The sequence below is a fragment of the Drosophila gunungcola genome (genome assembly GCF_025200985.1).
Source record: "Drosophila gunungcola strain Sukarami chromosome 3L unlocalized genomic scaffold, Dgunungcola_SK_2 000005F, whole genome shotgun sequence".
NCBI lineage: Eukaryota > Metazoa > Arthropoda > Insecta > Diptera > Drosophilidae > Drosophila > Drosophila gunungcola.
Genome location: NW_026453180.1, coordinates 5,008,444 through 5,034,529, shown reverse-complemented (window position 1 = coordinate 5,034,529; position 26,086 = coordinate 5,008,444). Strand labels below are relative to the sequence as shown.

Sequence of the window (26,086 nt, the reverse complement as noted above, 5' to 3'; positions counted from 1 at the left end):
CAGAGTTCCGAAATGCAAATTACACATGCGAGAGCTAGATAAAAGCCCTGAGAAATAACGCACAAGCCGCCCGCTCTGTGAACCATAAAATATGTCATATTTTAACAAAATGTTGCAGCCCAATTACAATAAAGCCATTCGGCATGCCCCCCTCTTTCGCTGGGATTCTCATATGGGACAGATAACGACGGCGTCGTAATGAGTCCTCCGCAAAGGAGCGATGTTCTGGCTGCAAATGGAAATAATTTCAGAACTTGGCTGCCATTATCTATTAGTCCATAAATGCAGATAGCGAAAGGTTGGCAAATGGTCTGGGGAAAGTACTGCAATTGGGGAAACTGTGACAAGAGTTGAATAATTTTGAGACTAAATAAGGAGTTAAAGGATTGAAGGAACTACCTTAGAATTTAAAATTTGCATTAAGCTTGAATAAGCTTGAAACATGCATTTAAGTAAACAAATTATAAAGTGTTATCAATTTTTAGTAAATGTGTTTTTAAATATACTTAAAACAAATTTGATTTTTAATAATGCTCAAGCCTACAATAAGTAATCAGTATATATTAAAATCTCTTAAATTTGGTTAATTGGTGTTTGGTAAACTTTATTATAATTATTTGTATTATTCAATGTTTATACTTTGTAAGCTTCATAAAGGTTATGACACATAAATGAATAAATTTTGAATCTGTCTATGAATACGAATCGAGGCATCTTGTTGGCCACTCCCCCAATCGCAGAAACTAGGCAATTAGTTCCAACCAAACCCCTCTTAATTTCGCATTCCCCGGGGACTCCCCTCTTCCTCCACATAAGACACAATTGCAGTGCGATTCAGGGGCTAATCAGGCCATTTCCATTTAGTTTTTATTGCTAATGAGAAAACACGTCATAAAATAGTCTGTTCGGGGCTGGCTGACCAGCGCAAATCTCTCAATTAGCTTATACAAATTAGTTTACCGCCCGTCTGGGAATCGGAAGTCCCCCAAGTCACCGCCTTCTTTGAATTTTAGGGGGATTTTACACCAAAAGTTGGAATCTGTCGTTTGACTTGTATGCAAAGTGTCGGACTAATTAAATGAAATCGATAAGAAATCCAAACGAAACGGATCCAAATCAAAATGGAGTTGCAGAAAAACGAGGAAGACAAGGGAAAACAATAAAAAAAAGTTCAATTACCATAAAAAAGAGATTTGTTTACGTTTTACACCTCTGCAGCGCCGGAAGATTAATGAGATTTCCCAGCTCGAGCCAATAAAAGTTTGCGCGAATTCCGAGGAGAGTTCCAGGTGTCAAAGTTTAAATGGTTCCAGGAGTATTTAATTGCGGAGGAGGAAGCTGCGCCCTGCTGCCTATAATTAATATGCTAATAAAATGCCGAATGACAGTTGAACAAGGACTTTTGACAGCTCCCCAACTCACAGATCCTGGATGACTGCTGCCCCCCATTAACTTTTGCGGAATGTCCTCGAGAATTCCGGGCCACATATTGAAGTTGGCTGTAAATCATGATTATCTTTTTATTGCTGACATTTGCGGGGTCTCTATATGAACTCCACTTTCCACCCTCGAGCGGAGGAGGAATGTCCTCAAAAGGAGCGAGGGGAGGACGAAGCCTAACGAGATTTGAAACGGTTTTGGGCTTTACTCTAATGGATGCTCTCTGACTTTCCAACTAATGTCCCGGGGTCAAAGTACAATTCACTTGGCCAAACCAAACCATTTCACCAATGCAAGGTGGAGTTCTTCTGCCAAAGGACATTCCGATCGAATGCCATTCGATGATAAAAATCGTGCCAAGCGATAATCCACTAAAACATTTACACTCCTTACACTGAGAAGCCGGGAGCGATGTCCTGCCGGGCAAACTGCCAAGATAATCACAGACATCTAAGACGTCCTGAAGATGTCCTGCCGTTAGCCAGGCTCAAACAGCCATTCCAGGACAATGCAACATTACAATAATGTGCACTTTTATGGACAGTTAACGGCTGCAGCTGCCATAAACGCATTATCCTCGTGTGAGCAGCTTCGCAGGACACTGGAGGAATCCCAAAATTCCCCACACAAGGTGTGAAGAAATGGCATTGTATGCCATTCAAAGTTCAGTCAGGAGCGAAAAAATGGGGAAAATAAGTGGTAACCAGGAAATCGATTTAGAAAGGATCAATGTCAATCTGATTATTTGAATGTCAAATGATTTGAGCCTAAAAGAATATATTACACAGGAAAATCAAGCTTTCCTTAACAAGAGAATAAAAGAAATCTTTAAATCTTTCATTCCAAAAAATCTGTAAATTCAATGCTTGGAGAAAACTCGCTAAATTTATAATAATTGTAAAGTAAACAAATCACGTGAAGGATGCTCTAGGCCATTTAAAAGAAACAGTAGTTCATGTTCCAACTTTACTTGTTTTACATAAAAACTCCACAAGTTGACTTCCGCCTTTACAACCAAAAGCCATAAAAGGTAATCTCACATCTAAATGGCCCTAACTCACTGGCAGACCACAAATCTTTGGCCAGGAAGCAACAGTTAAGCCGGACCCTGTGGAACCAAACCATAAATAAAGGAATCGCACCCACCGAGCAGCGAACCTCCCCGGGAAACCATCTAAATTAATTATTTATAGTCGGAGCGCAATTGGGTCTGAATAATAAAACGATTTGCAGGTCCAAAACTAAACATGATTCATGGCCAGCGATGCAACGAATTATGGCCAAGACGATAGAGATTTTAAATTATGGCCACTGCAGGGTAAATGGAGCTTTAAACCTTACAAATCCCCGGACCAGGATCTTGCTCCACTTTGCTAAGACAACAAAAGGTAATCAAACCGAAAGGGCAAGTCGAAGCGGGAGGGCACATCTAAATCTAATTTTAAGAGCCAACGCAACCGCCCCTGGCCAATTATATTAATACAGTTACTCGAATTTATGTCTCAACTTTCGAGTGCAGGCAGGAAATTCAGGACAGCAGTTAAGGGCGGGGCGTTGGGAAAAGTGTCTCAAAATTGAATTTGCATAATTTTAAAAGCCCGACTGCGGCTTCCAAGTGGCATATTGACAGCCAGCGGGGGAGGAATGGAAATGATGTTTTTGATTTTGATTATGCAAATTTAAGTGTCGGAACAATGTTTGTCCATCGAAGCTGAAACTCAATGGGATTTCCGTTTCGCCACCAACTCGGAAAGAGAAAGGACTCTATTCGGTATGTTAATTACTGTATAAACCAAATGAAAATCTTAAGAAGATTACAAAATTTATTTGGCAGTTGAAAGAAAGCTACATATATGCTTTAATAGTTTTGCAAAATTTAATAAAGCACTACCATTGTTTTACTAAGCTTTTTATATTTATTTTATTTGCTACAACGTCCAAAGAAGATTTATTGAATGTGCCATAAATGCCAACCAAAAAAAGGCTTCATGGGTCTCACTCATAAATCTTTTATACAAAAAATCAAAATTTGTCAGACAAAAAAGTTAAGTTATAAGAAGGGTTTTTGGGGGGTGATTGTAGGGATAAAAGTATCCAAAATATATGAAATATTCTATTCATTTCAAATCCTAAGTCAAAACAAAATAACTGAAGGTGTTAAGGTTAAATTCGCACCCTCTTGATGCGGAATTTTGAGTACCCCCTTCCATGACAAGGAAGTTCGTTAGCAAAGCCCACAATCAGCCCACAAATTTGCTGCATTAGTGCGAAATTAAATTATTGTTTACATGCACGTAATTATGTTTTGAGAGCAGGCAACCCGTCCACCATCCACTACCCCTATGGCCATAGAACCCCTATGCGATGAGAGCAACCCTTGGCAATAAAACGCACCCTTTTTTTTGTTGCGGCTGAAAATTCGATTTTAAAATGCTGTCGCAACAGGGAAAAGGGCAATTGGAAAACGGGCCTGTCTTCCTGGCTTTCACAGCTCGATTAAATGAGGGGAGGATGGTGAAGGTTGGTTGTGGGATTGTTTGGCATTTGCATATGGTCAGCCAGAGGTCAATTTCGAATTTAATCGTATTCAATTTCGAGTGGATTTCTTTTTAATCCCCCCAGAAAACAAAGAGTCAGAGATGAGAGCGAAAGGTAAACATCTCGCAGATTACACCAGCTTTAAACTAAGATTAAAGTTGGGGTTGGAAATGGCTAAGCAGGAGGAGAATGCCTCTGGGATCGATTATTACCATTCAAATTCGAACGGAACGTGTCTGAGAGTTCCTTGCAAAAATCGTCAATGCGTCCTACCCAATTCCCCAAGCCCCTAAATATTTTCAGCTGTTCCCCAGAAAGTTGGTTAATAATTTAAGGAATTCGATAACGATTTGTATTGAATAGGATTTGACTTTTGCCAGTTTTTCGTTTGTGTCTGCAGGTGAATGTGTTTTTTTTTAGCTGACATTACAACTGGTACCTTAAGAGTTCATAGAACCATGGTGATGATGTCAAGATACTACATTTTCATTTTCCAACTCAAGACTGTAGACATTTTGGCGCTTTCATTAAGAAATTTTTCGCACAATGTAAGTTGTGGAGCTATTAATGAAGTCATTTGTATGACAAAGCATGGTTTATTATGTAATCCAAAAATTACAAAGGGGTGAAGTGCCCTAAAGCTGGGTATTAAGAATAAGGGGAGTGATGAAAGACTTTATAAAAATGTCGCCAGTTGTCTGACCCAAAAGTCAAATGGCTTTTCTTACTAGACCGATTTTGTTTAAAAATATTAAGGATTTTTGGCCAAAATTCAAAAACACCAACTGTATTTGGCAACTGTCTTTTTTGTTGCGTTGGTTTAGAGGCGTGGCCAGAGTTAGCGATTCGAAAACATCAATGCCAAAAGCAAGGAAAGTGAATTTCAATTGAAACGCATTCAATCGAACCAAATTTTAGCATCTTCCGAGGCAATTTTCCCCAATAGTTTATCCATCACAATCAGCAGCAGAGAGTAGAGGGAAAATGGCTAAATGGATGGGGAAAACCGGGGAAAATCTCTTCTGCTTGGCTAGAGGCCAGAGTGAAAGGAAGCCAAAGGGAAAAAAGAGGAAACACAAACAGGACAAACAGGATGTTCATTAGGTTCGCTGCATTTCTCTTATTAAATCCAGATTTTGGCCGTGGTGTGGGGTCAGAGAAATTAAAGCGAAGAAAGTAATGAAAGCCAAATGATGAATAATACATGAACACAAGTTCATCTCGACGCCTGCGATTCGCTCTCGAGGATTAAATGATTATCTTGGGCATTTAATCAACTGAACTTGACCAGCAAAAGTGGAGTAGAGTGGGTACGAAATCGGGCAAATTGTGCAGATGAGCAATTACCCTTACCAGTTTCAGGGGATGGTTTGATTCGTATTTGAGTCCAGATGCCAAATATTTATATATATATATTTAAATACAATTTTTTTTAACCAATTGCCTAGGAAAACATGTTTTATACAAAAAAGTCAATGTACACAAATTATCTTTTTAAATTAATTAATTTTTATTTATTTCTTTCTGCACGTTGTGTGAATTGTTCTCTTTCTTTGAGCTTGTTTGGCCAATTCGTCAGAGCACAATTTGAGCCAGAAATAAAGGCTCTGGCCCACCGACTCCCCACTGACCATGTCCTGTTCACAACCATGTGTGTGTAACCGGATCCCCAACCTCCTTCCCCATAGATACTCCCCACTTTGCTCCCCGACATCAGCATACGTAATCCAATGAAACGAATGCTTTATTGGCTTAATGGAGCTGACGAGGATGCGGCACTCCTCGCTCTCTGGAGAATTCGAAAGTGTATCGAAATGAAAAAGGACAATTTAATTTAATTTGACCGCAGGACACACACACGAGGATACAGCAGGATATGCAGAAAAGGTTATGCTATGCGGCATTGCGGCCATAATTCACACTTGCGACCACGGAGGGAAATTCACTGGGAGATGGATTCGCTGCCGAATGGGAATCCTTAATTTATGGCCACTAATTGCATTGATGATAAATTTAATTTCGAATTAAGCCAGAAGTTATGTGGACGTGTGGGGGAATTGCGTAATGAGGGTGCAGATATTGGAGGGCTTATAAGCCGACAAGCAAGGGCTCAAGGCTCCCAAAACTAAAGCTTGATTTACACCCATTTCTCGGCCGAATTCAAATATGAAATTTTGAATATGTGGGGAGGAAAATGTGCCGAGTTCCCTTGTGACAGAAATATCTTGTTCAGCTGTCAACTGGTTATGCATAAGTTGAGGGCTATGAAAACCTTTTGACACGGCCAATTTGGAGTGTCAAAAAAGTTAACTGAGATGTCACATGCTAAAAAAAATGAATAAAATTTTAGTTATAGAGAACAATTGTGTCAAAAACACAACATTGCTACAATTTTTGTAGTTCTGAAACTAAAACTTTTATTTCATTGTAAGTCATGTCTGAATTTGATTAAATGTTTTTGTTCCAGATAAAAAAATTACATTAATCATTGTTAGGCGATATATTGCTTTCACATGCTGATTTTTATTGTTCGCAAAGCACAAATATTATCTTACACACATGAAGGGCAACTTTGCAGTTGTTTTATTGGATTTGTCCAGCCATTGTGTCTTGGCAAAGGGAGGGCAACGGAATACAGGACTCTCAGACTCCCATCCTCTGAGCAGTTGAAAGGAATGTCCATCAAAGAGACTTCCTACAAGACGCATAAATTATCCTTTTCCTTAACTTTTTTCCCGCTTTTTTCCCTGCTAAGGGAAAGTGCGAAAATTTGTTGCCAGACAAGTGCAAAGTAATGATATGCAATCCAATTTAGCGCCGGATGCCATCCCAGCTCGGGACACAGATCAGGACACTGGACGCCAGGACGCGCGTCCAGGAACTTGCACATTCATCACTTTTCTGATGGACTTGAATTGTCCTTCCAGGGTCTGAAGGGCGTGGCGAAGGACTTGGGGAGTTGGGAGCTGAGCAAGTGTCAATTTGCAAGGCATTAGGTGAGGTGGGAGATTTCGTGGGGGACTGGACTGAGACCCCATTTTTTGTTTTGGATAAGGAATCTTAAATTGTGTGCTTTTTAAAAATATATAAAATAAATGAAAACCATTCCCATTTAAAATTAATTTCCTTAATTATTTAAAAGCCTCAGGAAGGAATATTATGCCAAAAGATAGTTACACTTGTGTCAGACCTCAAGAGTGGGTTAATGTTTTCACGCCAGATTTTGTGGTTCTTTATCCCCAACCAAACGACATAATCAGAACAATCCCACCCTCTTTAACAAACCACATGTATAAAATAAAATGCCATGCCATAATGAGTTTATTGCTGTTTATTCAAAAATGGAACTAATTTTATTACTTGCTATAAGGTTATATGCAGCTCGTTTTATTAAATTATTGGCAAATTTTAAACATGGTTTTATTTAATTGTGATTTTAAAACAGCAACAATCTAAAAAAAATAGATTAAACCTTTCTCAGTCCATAAACTGAAACTTAATCAAACACCTGTGAAGCAGCCCAAAAACAAATCTTGTAATAAAGGGGAATCCTCTAAAAAAAAAGGAAGAAGGAAAGAGGGGTTACATTTGCATAAAAAAATCATAAAAATTTCTGGTTCTCATTTTTTGTTCACTTGCTAACTGCAATTCGGGCGTGACGAATGGAACTGGAAGCAGGGATGAAAGAGTTGGAGAGTTAGAGACTTTCATGCTACTTTAAAAGAAATTGGTAAGGGATGTACCTCTTATTTTTGGTAGGTTTGCAGAAAAATAAAAGGAGATAGTTAACTCTTGCCCGAGATGGCAAAAACGTGATGAAAATAATTTGACAATTTCCTTATTACTGCAATTTTGGCCGAAATGTTTCTGAGATAAAAATGTGGCTCAGAAACTAAACTAAAGGTTTAAAACAAAAATCTATTTCTTAATTTTAAGTTTTTTTATGAATTTTAATCATATTTTTTAGAATCAAGAACTTGGCCAAAATTGAACTCACAGCCACAAAAGCATAAATACTTTAGTTATTTTTGTGCCCTTTTGGAAAGAAATTTTTTTTTCCACAACCAAGAGAGGTGTGTATTGCACTGCTGACGAGCTAATCACTGTGAGTCCAAAAAAAATGTTACGTTTTGGTGTCTTGAAAAAAAGTTATGTTTTAAATTTATTTGAGGACTTTGGCTGAATTCTTTAAGTATTGCCGCACAATCAAGTAGAACTGTTCAATGAGATTCTTTCTTGACTGAGAAATGTGGGGAGCCATAGAAAAAAGCAAGGAAGTGTGGCAAAGTGTTTGTCCAGGCCTCGGGGGAAATGCATTGGTCAGCAGGCGAAAAGGACACGGGGCAGCACTGGAACTGGAGTCGCGGTGTCAGCGCCCAAGTCCAAGGTCCATTGAGGCAGCCGCAATGTTTACGCTGCGGTTCAGCTGGCGATGAGGCGGAGGGTGGTGAGAAGTGGGTAGTGGGTAGTGGGTGGGGAGGTCGTTCAGCTGTCAGTTTTAATAGAGGCCGAACACTTTGATGGCGTTGACACGGCATGTCCTGGCCTTTCCTCGGACTCATGTGTGTGGCCCTAGACGAATCGAATGCCCCGGGGAGCAGTTTCTAATGAAGGACAACAAAGTGGGAGGATTTCCCTCCGATGACAGAGCCTGCTCATTTGGCCGAAATTTTGACGCTTTATGAGCGGTCCCTTTAGTGCTGAGTGTGCGCAAAAATGTAATTGAATGAATGAGAATACGAATACGTAATCGGTGGGGGAGGGGGAGGGAGAGGAGGCAGAAGGTCAGTTGGCCATAAAATGTTTGTCTTCCATTAGGCCAAGATGCTCGCACGCCAGCACCGCCACTTTGAGTCAGAGAAAACAAAATAATACTCGTTATAACTCACCCCCCGCAGGAAAAGAGAGTTGTCAGCTAATGTAGGCTCCCCAATAAAACCCATCGGACACCACCAGACATTTGACAGCATTATGAGCTGCTGGGGAAAACCTTTTTTTAAATATCTCAGGCATATATATTTTCTTTTTATTTTTGCTTAATTCGCGTGACTCGCGTGCATTATTTTTTGCCTACCTTTTTTCGGCATTGTTTTGAGTCACGAATGCAAATTTCGGGTGGGGGAGATTCGAGGTTGGGAAATATTGAAGCTCATGTTACGAGTATCAAATATTTATAATTTCTCGAGGCAGGGCGCCTCTGCGCGGGGTCAAATCATCATGACAACTTATTTAAGTTTGCAGAAGCAGGCGGAGGGCAAAAGCAGGAACTGTAGATAAGATGAAAGAGGGACGAGTATCCGTGACTCTTGGCCCCTGGGCTTTCGACCTGCCTGCGGAGAAAACTTTGGATAGTTGGAAGTTTGCCGCAGCATAAAATGCTAATTAGCAGGCCGGCAGGTTTTTAAGGGGACTTAAGTAGGTGGAAAGAGGATCCCCATCAGGCAGCAAAAGTTGTCACCCACTTGGCACGTAAGATAACCATGCTCGCACTTTCAGGAAAGATGGGGAGGCTATTCCCTCTGGCAGCCTAGGAACGAGTTTTAAAAGAGTACTACAAATATGGCTGAAAGGTGAGAAAGCTTTCAAAGATGCTGCATTATTTAAAATAAATGAATGATGTACAAGATATATAGACACAGACAAGACATAGAAGACAACCATGGTAAACTATATTAGTGTTAATTACTTTTTAAAAACAAAACTATTTAAAATTATTTTTTTTCAGAGACTAATAAGCTGTTTGTAAACCAAACAATACAAAATAAGAGCCCTTCATGTGGCAACCCATCATTGTGCTCCTCATCAGTATGCCTGGCCAGATGTCTGGCAAATGTCCTGGAAACTCCCGATGAATTCACTCAGTTGACATTTGGGATTCCAATTGATTTCGCACTGGGCCTGCCACTTTTTGTCTCAGATGTTTGCTTTGCTGATTTGCAAAACAAAGTAAAAAGAAATCTCGGAGAAATTCGCATTCGCCTTGCAAATGAAAATCCTTGTGGCGAAAATATTCAAATGTGCAATATTGACACTTGATTTGCATTTATAATGGCTACGTGATTTTCGTGTTGGTTCCGGTTGAGGATTAGATAAGATTGCGGTTTCTTTTTATCCGCGCCGAGGTTGCTCCCTGGCTGTTCCGGATCCTTGGCCACCTTTTCACCGTATCTCGGGAATCTCTTATGCCAAATGTGTTAATTTCTCTACCCCAACTGGTGACCTGTTTTCGTCCTTCCGATTCCAGCATATTGCGCATAAAAAATTGAACAACTTGGCCTCGGGTTGTTTTCACCATAAAATAATCTTTTTAAGCCGAAAACAAATTACAAATAAGAGGAACGACAACAAAGAGAGGGAGCGGCATGAAATACCCTCTATATAATTTGTTCCATTTTTTTCTTTGGCTGCTGTTTTGCATATTCTCCCGGTGTTCCCCCTGCGTTCTCTAACAAATTATAATGTATTGGAAATTGACAGAATTATGTAATGAATAGAAAATTATGCAAATGACAGCGCAGTTACATTTAATGGCTCGACCTTTTTCTTGGTCTCTCCTTCGGGTCAGGATGCAGAAAAGAAATCGAATTTTATTGGCAGCCCCGAGTAAGGTAAATCCTCCAGTGGAGAAAAACACATCTAAGGGTTTTTGCCATTTAAAAATGTCTTGAAAATAAAATAAACGAAAGGACGAAAGGATATTCTTCTTAAATGAAAAGAAAGTTGTCCATGAACAGTCAAAATATTCAAAGAATTGTCTTAAAAATTTGTGTTTTAAATTATTTAATTTTTAAAGTATGTTTTTTCAAGGTTTGTGAAGTCATCACTTGGCTCTGATCCTTACTCGAAGTTATTTTTTAAAATCTTATTTCCTTCAGGAAGATGATGGAATACCCAGTTCATTAAAAGTCCTCTCCTGTTTATCGGCGACTGGGGAGCAATAAGGAAAAGTTTTCCGCCCCCGCTTATCGCAGGGATCGTTTTTCATATTCAAATGTTTTTCTTTTGCGGTAATTAATCATCCAGAAAAGGAATAAATGAACAGGCAGAGCCAGATAGAAAAATGTCTCTCGAGATAATGTCAACATAAATTGTTACGGCAATTTTCTACAATTTTCCGAGTATTATTTATGTGGTTTCTGCACTCTGAATTTCTTGTGCGTGTTTTTTTTCTTCTCTTTGTTCCTTTAGGAAAATGCGAATTTAAAGGTTGAGCTTGGAAAATTAGCCCAATTGGGTGGACTGCGGGGTCTGGGGGGCATTCAATTTGATGTGTTGACTTTGGCCCGTGGCCAAGAGGAAAATGGCAGGGGGAATGAGTTGAGGGACAACTGAATGCGGCATTTAATGAGCCTGTCAGCAGTCAGCGTCGTTCGCTTTACTCACTTCACTTCACTTCACTAAACTGCTGCAGGTCCAGAAGGGGAGGAATGGGTAGCTATACACACATGCATGTGTGAGGGCTTTAACTTTCTCCTTTCCTCCCCTCGTGCTGTGGTCAGTTTAATCGCAAAGTTTAATGAACAGCTTAAGGGTTGAGGCGAGTATGTCGACCCGCCTGCGTAGCTTATTGACAATCTCCAATCAGCCAAGCCAACTCATTTCCATAATCCAAATCAAAAGCATTCTTAAATGATGAGGATAGCTAAGTAAAGGCTTTGAAAACCTCTGGATGTCGACCTATAACATATATATTAAAAAAGGATAAACACAAGTGCATATTAATTCCATTCTTAATTTCGACAACGTTTTGCTGATTGATATTGCTATACTCCTGATTATGCATTAGTTTTTTGGCCAATTTTTATGACGATGTTTTTGTAAAAACTAAAACTTACAACTTATTGTCACATTTCCTTTTAAAGGCCGGCTCTCAGCACTATTTCATCACTTAGCTGTAATCTATTTAACCATCAGCCTCTTAATTTTCAACAGACTTACAAATTATGCAAATTAAATTTTTAGGTCGCTTCCGCTGTGGCACGCGAATCGAGGAGCGTGCTGCGATGTCGAGGACCCGGCCACGCCCCTTTTAGTCTTGGTGGCTGGTAAGTAAGCATATTATTATAATTGTTGAGCCCTCTGTCTTGGTGCTTCCCATTCTGGATCTGATGGTGGTGACTTTCGATCCAATCTGAGGGATTAACCCTCGAGGCGTAAACAAAATTATGTTTTTATTGTTCCCGCACTTGACACGGTTCGATTTTGATTATTTTGCGGCGGTTGAAGATCATATTTAGGAAAAGATGTTGAGGCGGTTAAATAAGAAAAGATTGAGGAACCAGATTAGGTTCTTAGGGGCTCAATAATGATTTTGTAACATATTTCACATATTACTTTGTTTGCTTAGACGACATATAAAATATCTTTCTTAGTTTTTATTCAAGATGTTCAGTTACATTTAAAATTATATTTTAAATAAAGATATGTATGCTTGTAAATTAATTCAAATTATATATTAGTTTAATTACATGTAGTTTCTAAAATTATTTAGATTAATATTAATCATTTCTTCTAGACTAATCCTACTATTCTGTGGCATAAAAGTAACTCCTGCTGACTGCCTTTCTTTTCGTTTGAAGTGACAACAAACGTTTTTCTTACACTTTTTTTTTTAATTGTGTTGTTTTCAATTATAATTATATTTTATTGATCTATTAAGTTAAAAGCAAATATCCAAATCTTCCGTCTAGGCTTTGTTTACTACCTACTCCTGAATATTAATTTCTATTGAGTGCCTCTTATTTTCTTTATTACGTTCAAACTCTTGATTCTGAACTCAAACTTTTCGGATGCCTAACAGTGGTTTGAGTCTAGGATTATACACTTTACAGAAGACAGGGATAGCAATACAATTAACTCACGCTTGAAAGGGATGAATAGAAGAGGTTTTCTGTGTGTAAGACAAAGAAAACCACATCTTAAAAAAAAGGGGAAATTGGGTCTATGTACTTGACTCCGTCTTCATTGGCTGAATTCTTTATATAAACGTAACTTTTTGCAAAAATTGCTGGTTTGGGTTTTTATTTTTGCCTTACTGGTTTTTCCTGTACAGGTCAACTGTGGAGTGTGTTTCACTTGGCGCGGATCCATCAACGTCAACGGACTCAGATTGAGGATGTTCGATGGAAGACAAACAGGATATCGAACTGAGTCAAGTAGAAATCACGGATAAAATTTAATTAATATCGCAGTGGCTTAAAAACTCGAAAAAAGCCTTGCAAATGCTTGCTTACCTAATATATTAAAATATTAACGATAAGAATAAATTGCAATATCTATTTGGAGTCCGACTCTCGATTCACATTTTCGATTCAACGCCCGATGATAATAATCTCCAGAGTGTTAGATAAAGTGGTTAATTCACAGCAATTTTAAAATCACTTCTCTTTGAAGGCACCCAGATTTGATAGTTTGGCTAAAGACTTTCAGACAAAGTACAAATTTACAATTGTGGTAATTAAATGTGTTAACTGATTGGGTTAAGTGGCAAATAACAGATTTAGATTTAAAACTTTTTTTGTGATAAATTTATTGCTCTAAAGTGTTGACTACACTTTGGGGTTGTATGGAAAGAATCTCGTGAAATTCACTGACTAGGGTGACTTGGGCTCTGGGTCCTCTAGTTGGGTGGCGGTAATGCTAAGGTCACTGGGGGACATGGGGGACATAGCGTAGACGGAGGCCCGCACGGATTCGGTGACGGTGATCGGCAAGTAGATGAACAGTTCGACGTCATCATTGACCCGAATGCGACTCGCGTCCATGGATCCCGGCCGGTGCTCGATCTCCATGGGCTCCTTGGGCTGCTGCGAGAAGCGGTGCCGGTAAAAGCTGGAATCCCGCCGCTCAGCCGGAATCATAGACTGTGTCCGGGACTTAGAATCAGCCATCATCATTTGAGACTCATCTGCCAGCGTGCTCAGCGTGGGCGACAAAATCAAGCTCTGACGCTTCTCGCGCACCAGTTCCCGCCAGTCCAGGGCCACCTGTTTTACAAAGGCGAAGTTGCTGTCGTCCGCCAAAGCCATGGTTACTTCTTGTGGTCTCATCGTTTGACTACAGATGGTCCACTGCCCCCCCTTTCTTTGGTCTACGCTTTCCACTGATGCTTAGAGCATTTTTGTCGTCACTCGATTCTTTAGTTTTTTTTTGGACTAGGATAGACCATTTTTTGAAACTAGTGTAACGAAAATTGAAAAGGAAATAACATATTCGAAGCAAACTGAAGTAGAAATCAACGTTTTTGATTAGGGTTTTTGATTTAATTTTCAAAGAATCTGCGTTTAAATGGTGGATTGTAATTTCGGTTTTTTATTTTTTTTATTTTAAGTTTTTGTTTTTCTGTGTAAAAATGGCTTTGTATAAAAAACCCTTCAACCAACCCTTCTAATCCATAACTTATTTCGTAGAAATTCGATATTGAAAAGGCACAATTTTAAAGATTTATGTGTTTATTCTCTATTTTTCCAAAAATAGATTTTTTTCCAGAAAAATGAACTAAAACCAAACTTCAAAGTCGTCCATTACTGTTTTTAAATAAGTCCGATTTAAAAAAAAAAACAGCTCTGAAGGTTTTGTGGCTTAATTAATTAAGAATCTACGTTTACGTATTGGCTTGTAATTTCGGGTCGATTTTTGCACTGCTTTCCCGGCTTTCTTGTTATAACCATTTTTTTTCTTTGTTTTATTCTAGGTTGAACTCGAGCAGTATTCTTCGAAAACTAGCTTGCGGACTTGGCAATCGAAACAGTAAGCAGTGTAGATGCCAAGTTACGTGCATATTTAATAAATAAAGTTTTCTAACAATGTAACATTTTTTAAGATTTGCTTAATTTGGGTTGCAGGTCAAAGGAGTGTTTTATTTTGGGCTAAAATATTTTAAATTTTGTAGCATTCTTTGGCGCTGTAGCTTCTGTTTTCGTACAGCATACTTTTGGGAAGCAGTCGTCGTCAATGATTTTTTGTAGCATATTTTGCGCTGCTGATACTATTTCTTGTAGCTTCTGTTTTCGTACAGCATACTTTTGGGAAGCAGTCGTTGCCAATAATTTTTGTAGCATACTTTTGGGCAGGCGATACTTGTTGTAATTTGTTGTTGTTGTAATTTGTTGTTGTTGTAATTTGTTGTTGTTGTAATTTGTTGTTGTTGTAATTTGTTGTTGTTGTAATTACAAAAACAACAACAAATTACAACAAAAACAACAACAAATTACAACAACAACAGCAAATTACAACAACAACAACAAATTACAACAACAACAACAAATTACAACAACAACAACAAATTACAACAACAACAAATTACAACAACAACAAATTACAACAACAAATTACAACAACAACAATCAGTGTCTCTCAAACTGTACAGCCCCCCCCCCCCCCCCCAAAAGCATGCAATGAAAAATTGATTGCTGCCGAAAAGTATGCTACATAAAAAATTGAGTTCCCTCAAACTGTGCAGCTTCCCCCAAAAGCACGCAATAAAAAGTTATTTTCTTCCCAAAAGTATGCTACAGATAAAAATGAAAATCGAACGATTAATTTTTTTCTTTATTGTATTTGTGTACAAATGGGTTTTTTTGTTTTGTTCTTTTAATGCCAAGTGAAAGTTTTGAAAACGCACAAAATATATAAACCTTATAAGTAGATTACAATGATCATCTGCCAGGAGTGAGTAAATCATAAACTAAGTCTAGGAATTCCAAACACAAACCTAATTGATAATTTCTAGTTTTCCTTTTTTTCGAATTTTTCAGCTTGCAAAATAAGTTTAAGGTTTATCCTATTAATATAATAGACATAAAACGTATGATGTGTGTGGGGCAAATAGTCTTCGTCTTCGCGCACTGATTGTGTATAGTTGCGTTGCATATAAAAATATAAACTCTGATTCTCATTCACTGCTGAAGCCAGCTCCATTGCTAGCTCCTCTAGTGATGTTGGCTTTTAGCTTCGGTTTGCTTCGTTGCCTTGGATTCATTCTCTCATTTGGACTCCCCATTGGATCCTTTGTCATCTGTTGATAGTTCCTTGCTCACAGTTCGCATTTGTAGGCACTTTAGTGTTTTTTAAACAAAAAAGTATACGAAACGCCAGTGAGTTGATCATTTTGTTTGTATAAATATGTACTGGGTAGGACTGTGGGGGTGGGATCCTCCCATTGGCTCCATAATGCGGCAGTATTTAAGTGGCTTGGGCATTGCCTCATTATTGCATCACCGCCTAAGTACATCCTCAATGTTCCATCGAACTGCAACCTAAACTCGTAGGAAATTAACCGAAATAACAAATATATCCTTAGTATAAATTGCGTTCCTTTCGCGCTCGCTACCTAAATTAGACGTATAAAATTGGGCCGCCTCTGCGTGTCGTACATTTCGGAGGCGGGGAGAGCGCTCTGTTGCCTTATAAAACCTTGAGCGCCATAAACGCGCGCCGAAAGCGAGCTTTTAGTGGCTCTGCTTAAGTGGCGGGATGTTGCGCTGGTTAACTCTAGTTACAGCTGTTAAATGCCTTAACATAACGTAACGGTAACCTACAACGATTTGCGGCCTGCTTAAGTAGTGGCTTTCTGTCCTCAGATCGGAGGTGGTCCGCGGATATAACGTAACTGGGGCGTAAAGCTCATGGACAGGTTGTTCAGATTGTCGCAGCAGTTGGGCTGCATCAGACAGGCGGCGCAGAAGATGGTGAACAGGGCCACCTGCATGGGCACAGCCGCCCTGGCTATGCGCCACGCCCAACCGCGTTTGCTGGCCTGTGCGGAATCCGCTTCTTCGGCATCTTCCTCGGAGCTTTCCAAGTTAAAGAGCAGCGAGGGATCATCGGAGGGGTCGTCACCACCGTCGCCACTGGCGAGGGTCTTAATATGCTTCAGCACCATCTTCTGCTGCTCCGGACTGAGCTTCTCCTCATGCTGATCCTCTCCAGCGTTCTTGGCCTGACGCGCTTTCCGCGCTCCCTTGCCGCGTTTACCAGGCGACTGCGGTTGACCGTTGGCCTTGCCAGCCTGCTTCTTTACTTGTCCATTGGCCTTGGGTGGCACTTGATGGCTCTGTTGCTGCTGCTTCTGCTGGTGGCTGGCTGCCGTGCGCACAATCAAGTCCCTGCAGGTGTTCTGCAGGTGCTTCAACTCGGCCTCGGCACTCTCCATGCGGGCGGCAATCGAACGCATTGCCTCGCTGCCCGGCGCCAAGGCCAGTTCCAACTGCTTGGCCAGGCGACGTAGCACGCCCAATCGACGCTCCCTCTCGGAGAGGCCACCATCGGAAGTGGCACCGCCATCGGAAATGCCAGAGTCCGAGAGCGAACCATTCGAGGCCGTAAACTTGGCAATGTGGTAGATGTGATTGGGGTCGAGGTGCTGCTGTACGGCCAGCAGTTGTTCCTGGCTCACATTAACCTTTTCGGAGAGCAGCTTAGCCACCAGCTTGACATTTTGGGCCAGCTCAACGGGCGTAGCCTGTCCCTTGTCCAGCGCTCCTTCAAGACCCTTCAGGGTGCCCCTATCCTGGCCCAAGGCCAAGTGGAACTCACTCAGGCCAGACTCTAGCTGACGCCAGGCAATCAGCGAGTTGGTGAGCATCTCCAGTTGCGTGTTGATTCTGAGGGGCATAAAACCCTGGGTTAGAAGATATACGGTTGGAGATTCTGGGTGGGTGGTAACTTACCTGGCATCTGCCTCATCCCAGGCGCTGTACATGTCGCTCACTTCGTTCTTAAGATGCTTGTGGAACTCCTGCTCCGCGGACATCAGCGAGTGGACATCCCAGGCAGCCGTGGAGGTGGAGGCTTCTCCAGTGGCCATGGCTTCCACCTGATTGCCATTGCTGTCGGTGACCGTGATGGCCACAGCTCCGTTGGACTGCACAGCCTTCTCCTCCAACGGCTTCTCCTGCTTGAGTTGTTCGGACTCCTGCTGCTGCTCCTGTTCCTCTAAGGCGTTCTGCAGACGCCGCTCCTGTCTGGTCAGCCAGCTGTGGACGGAGGCGTTGAGGCGCAGCATGTTGGTCCTGTAGCTGGCCAGTTGCGTCTGTTCCAGCTAAAGATGATGATGATTATGTGGTTTAGTAATGCGTTGAGAGGTTCCCTTAAATCATTCACTAACCTTGAGGGCCTCCACGGCTATTTGAATGGCCGGCTCTGTGTCGAGGAGTTCCGGAGTGGGCTTGTCCCCCAGTCGCTGCAGTGCGTTCTTGAGCACGCTCATCTCCTGCTGCAACTTGCGGGCAGCCGAGGCATTCTCGCTCCAGCCCAGCAGGTCCTCCCAGGCAGCGAGCAGATCTGCGGAAAAAGATCAGAGGCGGGAAACGTGAGGATGTGGCTAGGTTAGGTAATGTGGTGGTAGAAGGGCGGTGAATCGAGTTAAAAGAGTTAAATGGCGCACGAGAGAAAGGCAATTTAATTGGGCGCTGGCAATCTCATTTCCATTTAGAGTACACTTCCATTCCCGCTTCGGTGCGAGAGCCCTTGGTAATGAACACCTTTCTCTAAGCGCTGCAAAATTGCATCCGAAAGTGAAACTCTGGGCTGGCAAAAGGAAAATCAAAATCAACAAATATAAAAAGAAAACATCTGTGGTCGCAGTAGTTAAAACTTTGCAATCGCTTTGCAATTGTGGGAGCTAGAGACACAAAAGTTTTCTAGTTGAAATTGTTTGGCTTGAATGGTTTGCACTGCATTGGTAGTTTCCCCCTTCGGCTAATATATCCGCTCGCTTTGTAGTATGCTTGATTTGTGGGTTTGTTTCTGCAACGAACGTTGGGCGGACTAGAACCAGAACCAGAACCAAAAGTTCGGTGCCAACCCTAAAGCGAACAAAAGAACACCTAGCAACAAGTATAGATATGTAAAACAAATGTGGAACCTTTAGTGGACTTTGAGATACCTATTACAACTTTTTGATTGAAATCAAATAAAAACATCAATTTTTATTGATCACTGCACATAAATGAGCCAAGACTTCTTTAACTAGAATGTAATTTTTTAATTCTTGAAATAATCACAACAATCAAGTCCGAAATTACAAGCTCAGATAAAATGTATACATTTGCTGAAATAGTCAGAATCAACCAGTCTAATCGTTGTCGAAAGATTGCTCGATATAAATAATCAACTCACCCCAACTGAAGAATAACTCTTATGCAATTATGCTTTGTTGTAGGCTGCAGCAACTTTTCTTCTTTGTGATCTCCTAAACTCAAGTCAAAGTATCTGCAGCAAGTGCGTGCCACCCGGTTGGGTAATTGAAACGCAATGCGTAATGTAAGTTTTGCACAAATTGCTTTCACCTTGGGGTTGGCCAAAAACGGTGTTTTTTTCCGTTTTTTTTTTTCGATCCCAGCTGTGATAAAAGGCAGTGGAGGATAAAACGCACTCGCAGTAAAGGAAAACAAACCAAGCGATCCGAACTTGTTGGCAGCCAAACCGAAACTGGTTGAGTGAACTTCAGTGCAGCTGCAACGGAGCTCGAAGCTCGACTTGGATCCCCTTGGGTTCCATCCAGTGGGCGGAGGATGGGGAATGTCCAACCCACAAGAGCAAGTCGAGCGCAACCGAAGCGATCGCAGTGGCAGAGCGAAAAGGTGAGATTCGCAGAGGGTTTTCAGATATGTGTGAGCGCTCAGAGTAACTGACTAATATCTACACGGCCTAAAAGTCTTTAAACAAATGTGAACAAATAAGTATAAAATAAAGAAAACGGACTTCCAAAAAAGTTATTTTTTTCCTTGAATCAATATTCCCAAGATTACTATTTTTATTCCCCACTGAATTTGAATTAAAATACTTTTTTTCCCAGTGCAGCTAAATCATACGCACTTTGGTTGTGTTGAGTTTTGTGTGCGTTACAAAATCTGGTTGGAAATCAGTCGTCGGGCAGATCAAACTCGTTGGAAGTGCAAGTTCGAGTTTAGAGTTGATGCCGCTTGTCGCAGTTTACTTTGGATCGGATTTTGATTGGAGCTGGAGTTGGGGGTCGGACTCCACCTGCTTTCCGGCAGATATTGAATAATCTTCGATAGATGACTCCTCGACAGCGACAAAATGGTCAAAAAAATTGCACATAAAATTGATTAGCCATTAACGTGGACTTAGCCACGGAGGGAGATTATTGGTCCGCAAAAGACTTTCTCTTTGCGCTAATCAAACTGCATGAATCGTTCAGATTTCACGGTGGGGAATAATTATAATTAAGCTTTAAGACAAGCCTACCCCAACTAATTAATTCGGCGCTAAAATATGTTTTCACCGCTTCATCATTTTTAAGTATCTTTGCTGACATGCAAATTTGGCGGTTTGCTGCTTTTCGTTTTATTTGCAATGCATATCGTCACGATAGCTGAAATGCAAATAGCAGACGAAAATTGCGAAAACCGCAAAGAGGGGAGAGAGGGGTTTCGGCCAAGGTCATTGACGTTGGCTGCTGTTGCTGGCCACAAAGTGAGAATAATTATTTTACGTGGGAGGTGCTTAGAGGTGTCGCCATCACAGAGAGAGACAGATAACTAATCGGACGATAAATAGTGCAGTTAAATAAAAATGAGCAATACATCTCTGAGCTCATTTCCAAAGCAATTATAATAAAAACTAAAATATATGACTTTTACAGAAAGATAGCAAAGTAAGATTCAATAATAAGCAGACTACTTAATCTAACTTTTGGACATCAATGAACAATTTCTTAGTTTCTAACTCCCTCACTATTATTACTTATAAAAATATTGTCTAAAAACAATACGCTGTTTTGTAGCATAAGGCAAATGGCTTTTTGTTAATCACTCACTTCCTTCAAACCAAAAGCTTTCCGAACCAAGTCTACCTCAATTTAATTAAGTATTCCTTTCTTGATTTGCAAGGATACAGCCAAAGGAATGGCGTGACAAAGGGCTATAAACAAGAACCCCTATTCTTGGAAAAGGGCGTGTTTTAGTTTCCTCAACAAATATAAATACAAAGTTTCATCCACCTTAAATGGAATAGCATATTTTCAAAGATAAAGCAAACATTGAGGTGAGGTAAGCAGAAAGCACAGAAGCTACCGCCAAAATTATACCAAAAGCTAAAACGAATGGTCACTGCCTGACCTAAGGCAAAGCTCAAAATATTTGCCAAATTAATCTTAAATAATTATGGACAAAAGTGTGTGTGTGTGTATGAGGCACCAGAGACAAACAATTATATACAATTAGCAAAAAATATAGAAAAACCACGTCGTTGGATATTTTTAAATGCTGATTAGAGAGCAGCAGAGAACCAAACAGAAATTATAATAGAGATGCAAAAAATGTGAATGGAAATGTATGGTGCGGGGTTTCTGCATGAATGAAGTAATAAATCTACCGATTCGGGCCGGAAATCTACAAGCGGAAATCGCTAAAGAAATGTAAATGGGATTGCAAATGCAAATGGCAATAGCTTGTTACTACTTTACTGCAGTTTAATGCCCTCCAGAGAGACGCATTGAACCACTTAAACTAACCGCAACTAAAACAACTTAAGCTGGTCCAATCAGCAAAATTATTTCTCTAGACCTCGTTTCTAACTCTAATCAAGCGAAGGTCAACCACAAATGGGCCAAGCGCTCCATAATTAATGATATATCGAATGACAACTGAGAACTTGAACTTGGGCAGCGTCAGCAGAAAAACAGAAAAAAGTTATGAGGTAATTGAGGCAACCGGTTCCGGCTTTCATCGCCCCTCGCTCCAAAACGAAAACAATCTTGGAAAACTTCAAAGGCGAATGCCACCATAAAACGTTGACTATAGGAGTGTTCACTGTTCTGCATTCACCGTTAATTAGCGGGTCGACGAGGGGCAGCCGAGCATGAAATGCACGGATGGTACAGTAAGCACCGGCTAACCCTAATTAGCGAGCTACTTGCAACCCGATTTGGCAGCGTGAGGATCGAAGTCGGTCAATGGGTCTGGCAGAATCAAGTGGAAGAATCTGCCAGAGAACAACTTGAGTTTCTGTGGTTTATAGCGCAATTGCTAGCGGATCTATCCGTTGGAGCAGATCATCAAGCACTCAAGTGCCGGATTTATGATCTGGAACATGGTTGTGTTGCTTTTTGGGCTCTCAAAGACAGGAGTTTCCTAATGTGGCAACTGTTCCATGTGAATTGGTTTTAGAGTATCAAGGGTTTTTGAGAGCAAGTTGCCATAACGAATATTGGGGACAACATATAATAAATTATTCATCCAACATATAATTCTGAATTTTAAATCTGTCTAATTCAAGGTTATCTTAACACCTAACCAATTATTTGGTATTATCTTTCAACATATTTCTATATTAGCACTAAATTTAAGCACCTAACTAATGAGCCACACATCTTGTTTTGAACAATCATCTTAGGATATCCCTCTAGTAGTAGTAGTAGTAGTGCTAACACAAACATAATCTTTTCTTACTTTTCTACCCGTTGAAATCTATACAGTTTTTTTTTGCTTACCTATTACTCTGCCTAAATTTCTCTAAATACCTACTGTATCTGTATTATCTCCCCTCATTTCATTAATTGCCTGCTGAGTCACCTACTTATTTAGCCTCACCATTACCTTCAAAACTCTTTTCTCTTATTTTCCCTTTGTGACTGAGACGGATTTTGCTCTGCTCGTTTCCACTCTTATCTTATTGTGCGATCTGTGTCTAGTTCACCTGGGCCCCTCAACATCGTTTACACCTGTTTCCCAATTATGTTTACCCCACCATCACATCATCTTAGTACACATAACGGGCTATATCTCTTTCTGAAAGTGTGTTTGTTTGCTGGATGGCCAAAAGTGTTTACCTTGTTCCGATGACGAACGCGATGTGTTGGTGGAAGAAGAGGCCGAAAGCATTTCGGATATGTCCGTTTGGACGGCCACGCTGACTTTCCCCATTGTAATTTTTGGAGTTTTCCCTGGCAACCCTCGGCGGGAAAAGCTCTCTTCAACCCCCAAGTGACCCACTTTCGTTCGCTGCGCCACTTGAAATCAATTTTCGTAATCAATTTGTGTTTTAAAGCATTTCAATTCCGTTTTTTCAATCACACACAACACCAAACTGTAGGAATGGGAATTTTGCCTTCGATTTAAGCAATACTGCATTGAAATAAGTTTTAGTTGGGAAAACTACCGTAATTTTTGCGAAACTCTTATAAACGAAAGGAACTCTTATACGAAAGGCGATGAAAACGTACGCGATTTTGGTTTTTATGAATGGCAACTTCTCTGTTGGAATTTTTGATGGGCTTTAGTAACTTTAGAGAGCTTAGTTATGTTTTTATCACAGCTATGTATTTTTGGAGGAATTATGCGAGATTCTCGTTAGATTATTTCACACAATTTCGAGGAAGCACGTTAAAAATTAATTATAGACGGGGGAAACAGAGAACAACCGCTTGGAACACGCGCAGAAATTGAACTGAGAGATGTGGAGAGACGAGCCGAAAGGCAGAGACAGCTGAGAGCTGAGAAAAAAGGGGAGCAAATGCGAGAAACGGAGAGCCAGAGGGCAAAAGAAACGTGCTTGCCAGCACAGTTACACTAAGTTATGCACCTAGGTCTTATTTGTTTTTAAAGCAGCAACTCTTACACTGAGCAAATTAAAGTTTAAGTTTGAATCTGTTTTCTTTTTTTAAGAATATTTTTAGTGCCATAAAAGGCCTTTGTACTGGTATTTAGTTTTTAATTTTAAAAACAAAGGTTGGCATATTATGGATTTTTAAAATAAAGTGAGATTTTTGTTTTTCAAAGTTTCAACCAATTTAAATATCAAATATTTTCTAATATTTTTTATCTGGTTAAAAGTAATATTCATTTTTACAGTGTAAAACACAGAGAGTAGCTAGCATGCAAACATCCCAAAGAGCGTAACTCTAACACTGAGAACTTTTGAACTTGGCTTTGTCACACGCAATCTCTAAAAACAACGTACCATATTTGTAAAAATGGGTGTTCATATGTATGTATGTTTATATGTGCGAAGGTTTGATCTAAGGGCGCTTATTAGATTCGGCAGCTCAAGCGGCAACAAAGGCCAAACAGAAACAAAAACAAAAAAACATTGGTATCAGTTTGTGTTTCAAAAGGCGACGTCATTTTTTTTTTTCTACCGCATTACCAACAATAAATTCAGAAACTAGACAACAAAAGCTATAGAAGTGGTGACGGCAGACCAAAAAGCAAAGCGCTAACTACCGAATTCTGAATAAGCGCCACAGTAAAGCTGCAGTTTTACAAGTATTGTGACAAATAAAACCAACTATGAGGTTTGATTTTGCAGCACAATTATAAAAAACATGGTTCCTACATTTCTTTAAATTTATAAAGTCCACCCTCGCACATAAATTAATTTTCCACCAAGTCATCACATTTGTTTATAAATTTATACTGCGGGCGTGTGACGTCAGCGGGCGAATATAAATTGGCATTTGCTGAGGGTCAGAATAAAGCAGCTGGTGGAAAAATAGCTATATCCCTAAAAGCGAATTAAGCAGATTTATGGATATTCAGAAACAACTTCAAAGAATTTGGAAACTTTTAAATAAATATAAATGTTTACCTCTATCAAGAGGCTATTACAGTTTTAGAGGTTCGGTGCTTTCAAAACTTTAGCACGGGCGCAAACCACAGTCTTTATATTGGGCACAATTAATGTAGTACCTTTCAGTACTACTTAATTCTAAGTAAACAAGTCTGATTTCTCATATGAGCTGTCATTTTCTATTTTCGCTTCAATGGGTTAAAGTGCTAAATAGACAACTATTAAGGTTATAAAATACGAATAACTCGTTTGAAAAATCAGACTTCTTACACAGGCCTTTATGGAATATAAAACAAGGGGTTGCGTCTTCAAAAATATTGAAGATTGCCTTCATCCTCATAAGAGTTAAATGTGAATTAGATATTAACCAACTGATTAATTACGGATCAGTCGACATAAAAGTTTAAGCTGTTTTAAAAGTGTCAATAAAATTTCTAGACTAAACTTATAATCTATTGTAATCTCAAGACCTCTTTGAGATCAACTGAGACTTGTGCAAACCATTACCGCTTCGGGAACGGGATCGATATTAGTGCTAGGCTACACGTTGATCTCAAATTCTAAACTCAAAGCAATATAAACACGACAGTTAATGGATGATTGTTAAATTAATTTGTTAATACATTTGACAAACACACAAGCATTAACGGCATTACGTGGAGTTAACAGAACAGATGACAGAATGACAGAACACCAAAATAAAAACTAAATTAGGGATATAGTTCACAAGACAAACGGATACAAACGCAAGTTGAGAATTATAACAGTTTTAGTTCTGCTTCTGGTGTGTAGATTTTATTGCCAAAAAATAAAGAACAAATGCGCAAGAGAGAAAAAATGGATAGAACAAGTAAAATAAAATTATTTAAAATAATAATAAAATTGAACAGAAAGTGAAAAAGTGTTGAGGATAAATAATAAGTAAATTCGATGCGAAATGCGTTTTGTCAAATGCAAAAACAAACTTCCTTCAAATCATACATATGCACTATCGTATACAGTGTGTTTAAAGATCTAATTTGCACAGCGATCAAAGGCATCCGGATAATACATGCTTAAAGCTTCTTTTTGTTTTAATTACAACAATCCCCGGAAGCCGCCGAAGAACCTTCCGAGGCGTCCGCCCAACGGCCGGTTTACCAGCTCGTAGAGCGACCTCAGCGTTCCCGCCAGGAAGCGATAGAGCGCAAAGTGCTCCAGCATATTGCCCACGTCCAGCACGAATTCGATCACCCGTGCCACGAAGCGCGTAATGGGTGCACACTGGCACTCGGCCACTTGCATCAGCTGCCGCCGGGAATCCCCCGAGCCCGGTCCCGATTCCGCCGGCCTGATAGCCATTGGAGGCTCAGTAGTCTCTGTAGGAAGCCGCCTCCTTCGCCGGCGGAGACCGGTTGATACGGATGATGATGATGGAGGTGGTGGAGGCTGGAACTCACCTTTTGTCTGGCCAGCGCAGTGGTTGGACAACACAGTGCCGGGTGGACCGCGCAGCACGGCCTCCAGGCAGCGTATATTGTCGCGGCAAGTGTTGATGATCTCGTTCTGGTTGGGCATTAAAATTTAAATAAAA

At 40.2% G+C, this 26,086-nt stretch overlaps 3 protein-coding genes across 28 annotated transcripts in view; 1 reads left to right on the top strand and 2 right to left on the bottom strand.

Annotated features, from left to right (window-relative positions):
• Positions 1–26,086, top strand: part of LOC128259048 (uncharacterized) — a 367,779-nt gene that overhangs the window by 241,316 nt on the left and 100,377 nt on the right. For 9 of the 13 annotated variants that reach the window (XM_052991173.1, XM_052991170.1, XM_052991172.1 and 6 more), the window contains one exon: positions 11,941–12,023. Coding sequence is in view for 4 of the 13 variants with exons in the window: in XM_052991176.1 (XP_052847136.1) it covers positions 11,941–12,023; positions 13,031–13,128 (181 nt within the window). In the remaining 9 variants the exon portion in view is untranslated. Of the gene's footprint in view, positions 1–11,940; positions 12,024–13,030; positions 13,263–14,671; positions 15,176–26,086 lie in introns of those variants that run through there. The other 4 variants (XM_052991176.1, XM_052991175.1, XM_052991178.1 and 1 more) reach the window with 3 other exon arrangements.
• Positions 13,534–14,213, bottom strand: LOC128259053 (uncharacterized). The gene has a single exon (XM_052991184.1). The coding sequence runs from the start codon at positions 14,025–14,027 to the stop codon at positions 13,572–13,574; it is 456 nt and encodes a 151-aa protein (XP_052847144.1). The 5' UTR covers positions 14,028–14,213; the 3' UTR covers positions 13,534–13,571.
• Positions 15,575–26,086, bottom strand: part of LOC128259019 (klarsicht protein) — a 123,409-nt gene continuing 112,897 nt past the window's right edge. For 11 of the 14 annotated variants that reach the window (XM_052991091.1, XM_052991089.1, XM_052991097.1 and 8 more), the window contains 4 exons: positions 25,953–26,058; positions 18,086–18,261; positions 17,649–18,019; positions 15,575–17,582 (listed from right to left, as the gene is read on the bottom strand). In XM_052991091.1, the coding sequence (XP_052847051.1) occupies positions 16,556–17,582; positions 17,649–18,019; positions 18,086–18,261; positions 25,953–26,058 (1,680 nt within the window). In that variant the 3' untranslated portion in view covers positions 15,575–16,555. Of the gene's footprint in view, positions 17,583–17,648; positions 18,020–18,085; positions 18,262–19,098; positions 19,462–22,774; positions 23,543–25,952; positions 26,059–26,086 lie in introns of those variants that run through there. The other 3 variants (XM_052991102.1, XM_052991103.1, XM_052991100.1) reach the window with 3 other exon arrangements.

What these genes read in the sequence shown, in the direction of transcription:
- LOC128259053 (XM_052991184.1), bottom strand. Translation starts at nt 14,027, where the DNA reads ATGAGACCACAAGAAGTAACCATGGCTTTGGCGGACGACAGCAACTTC.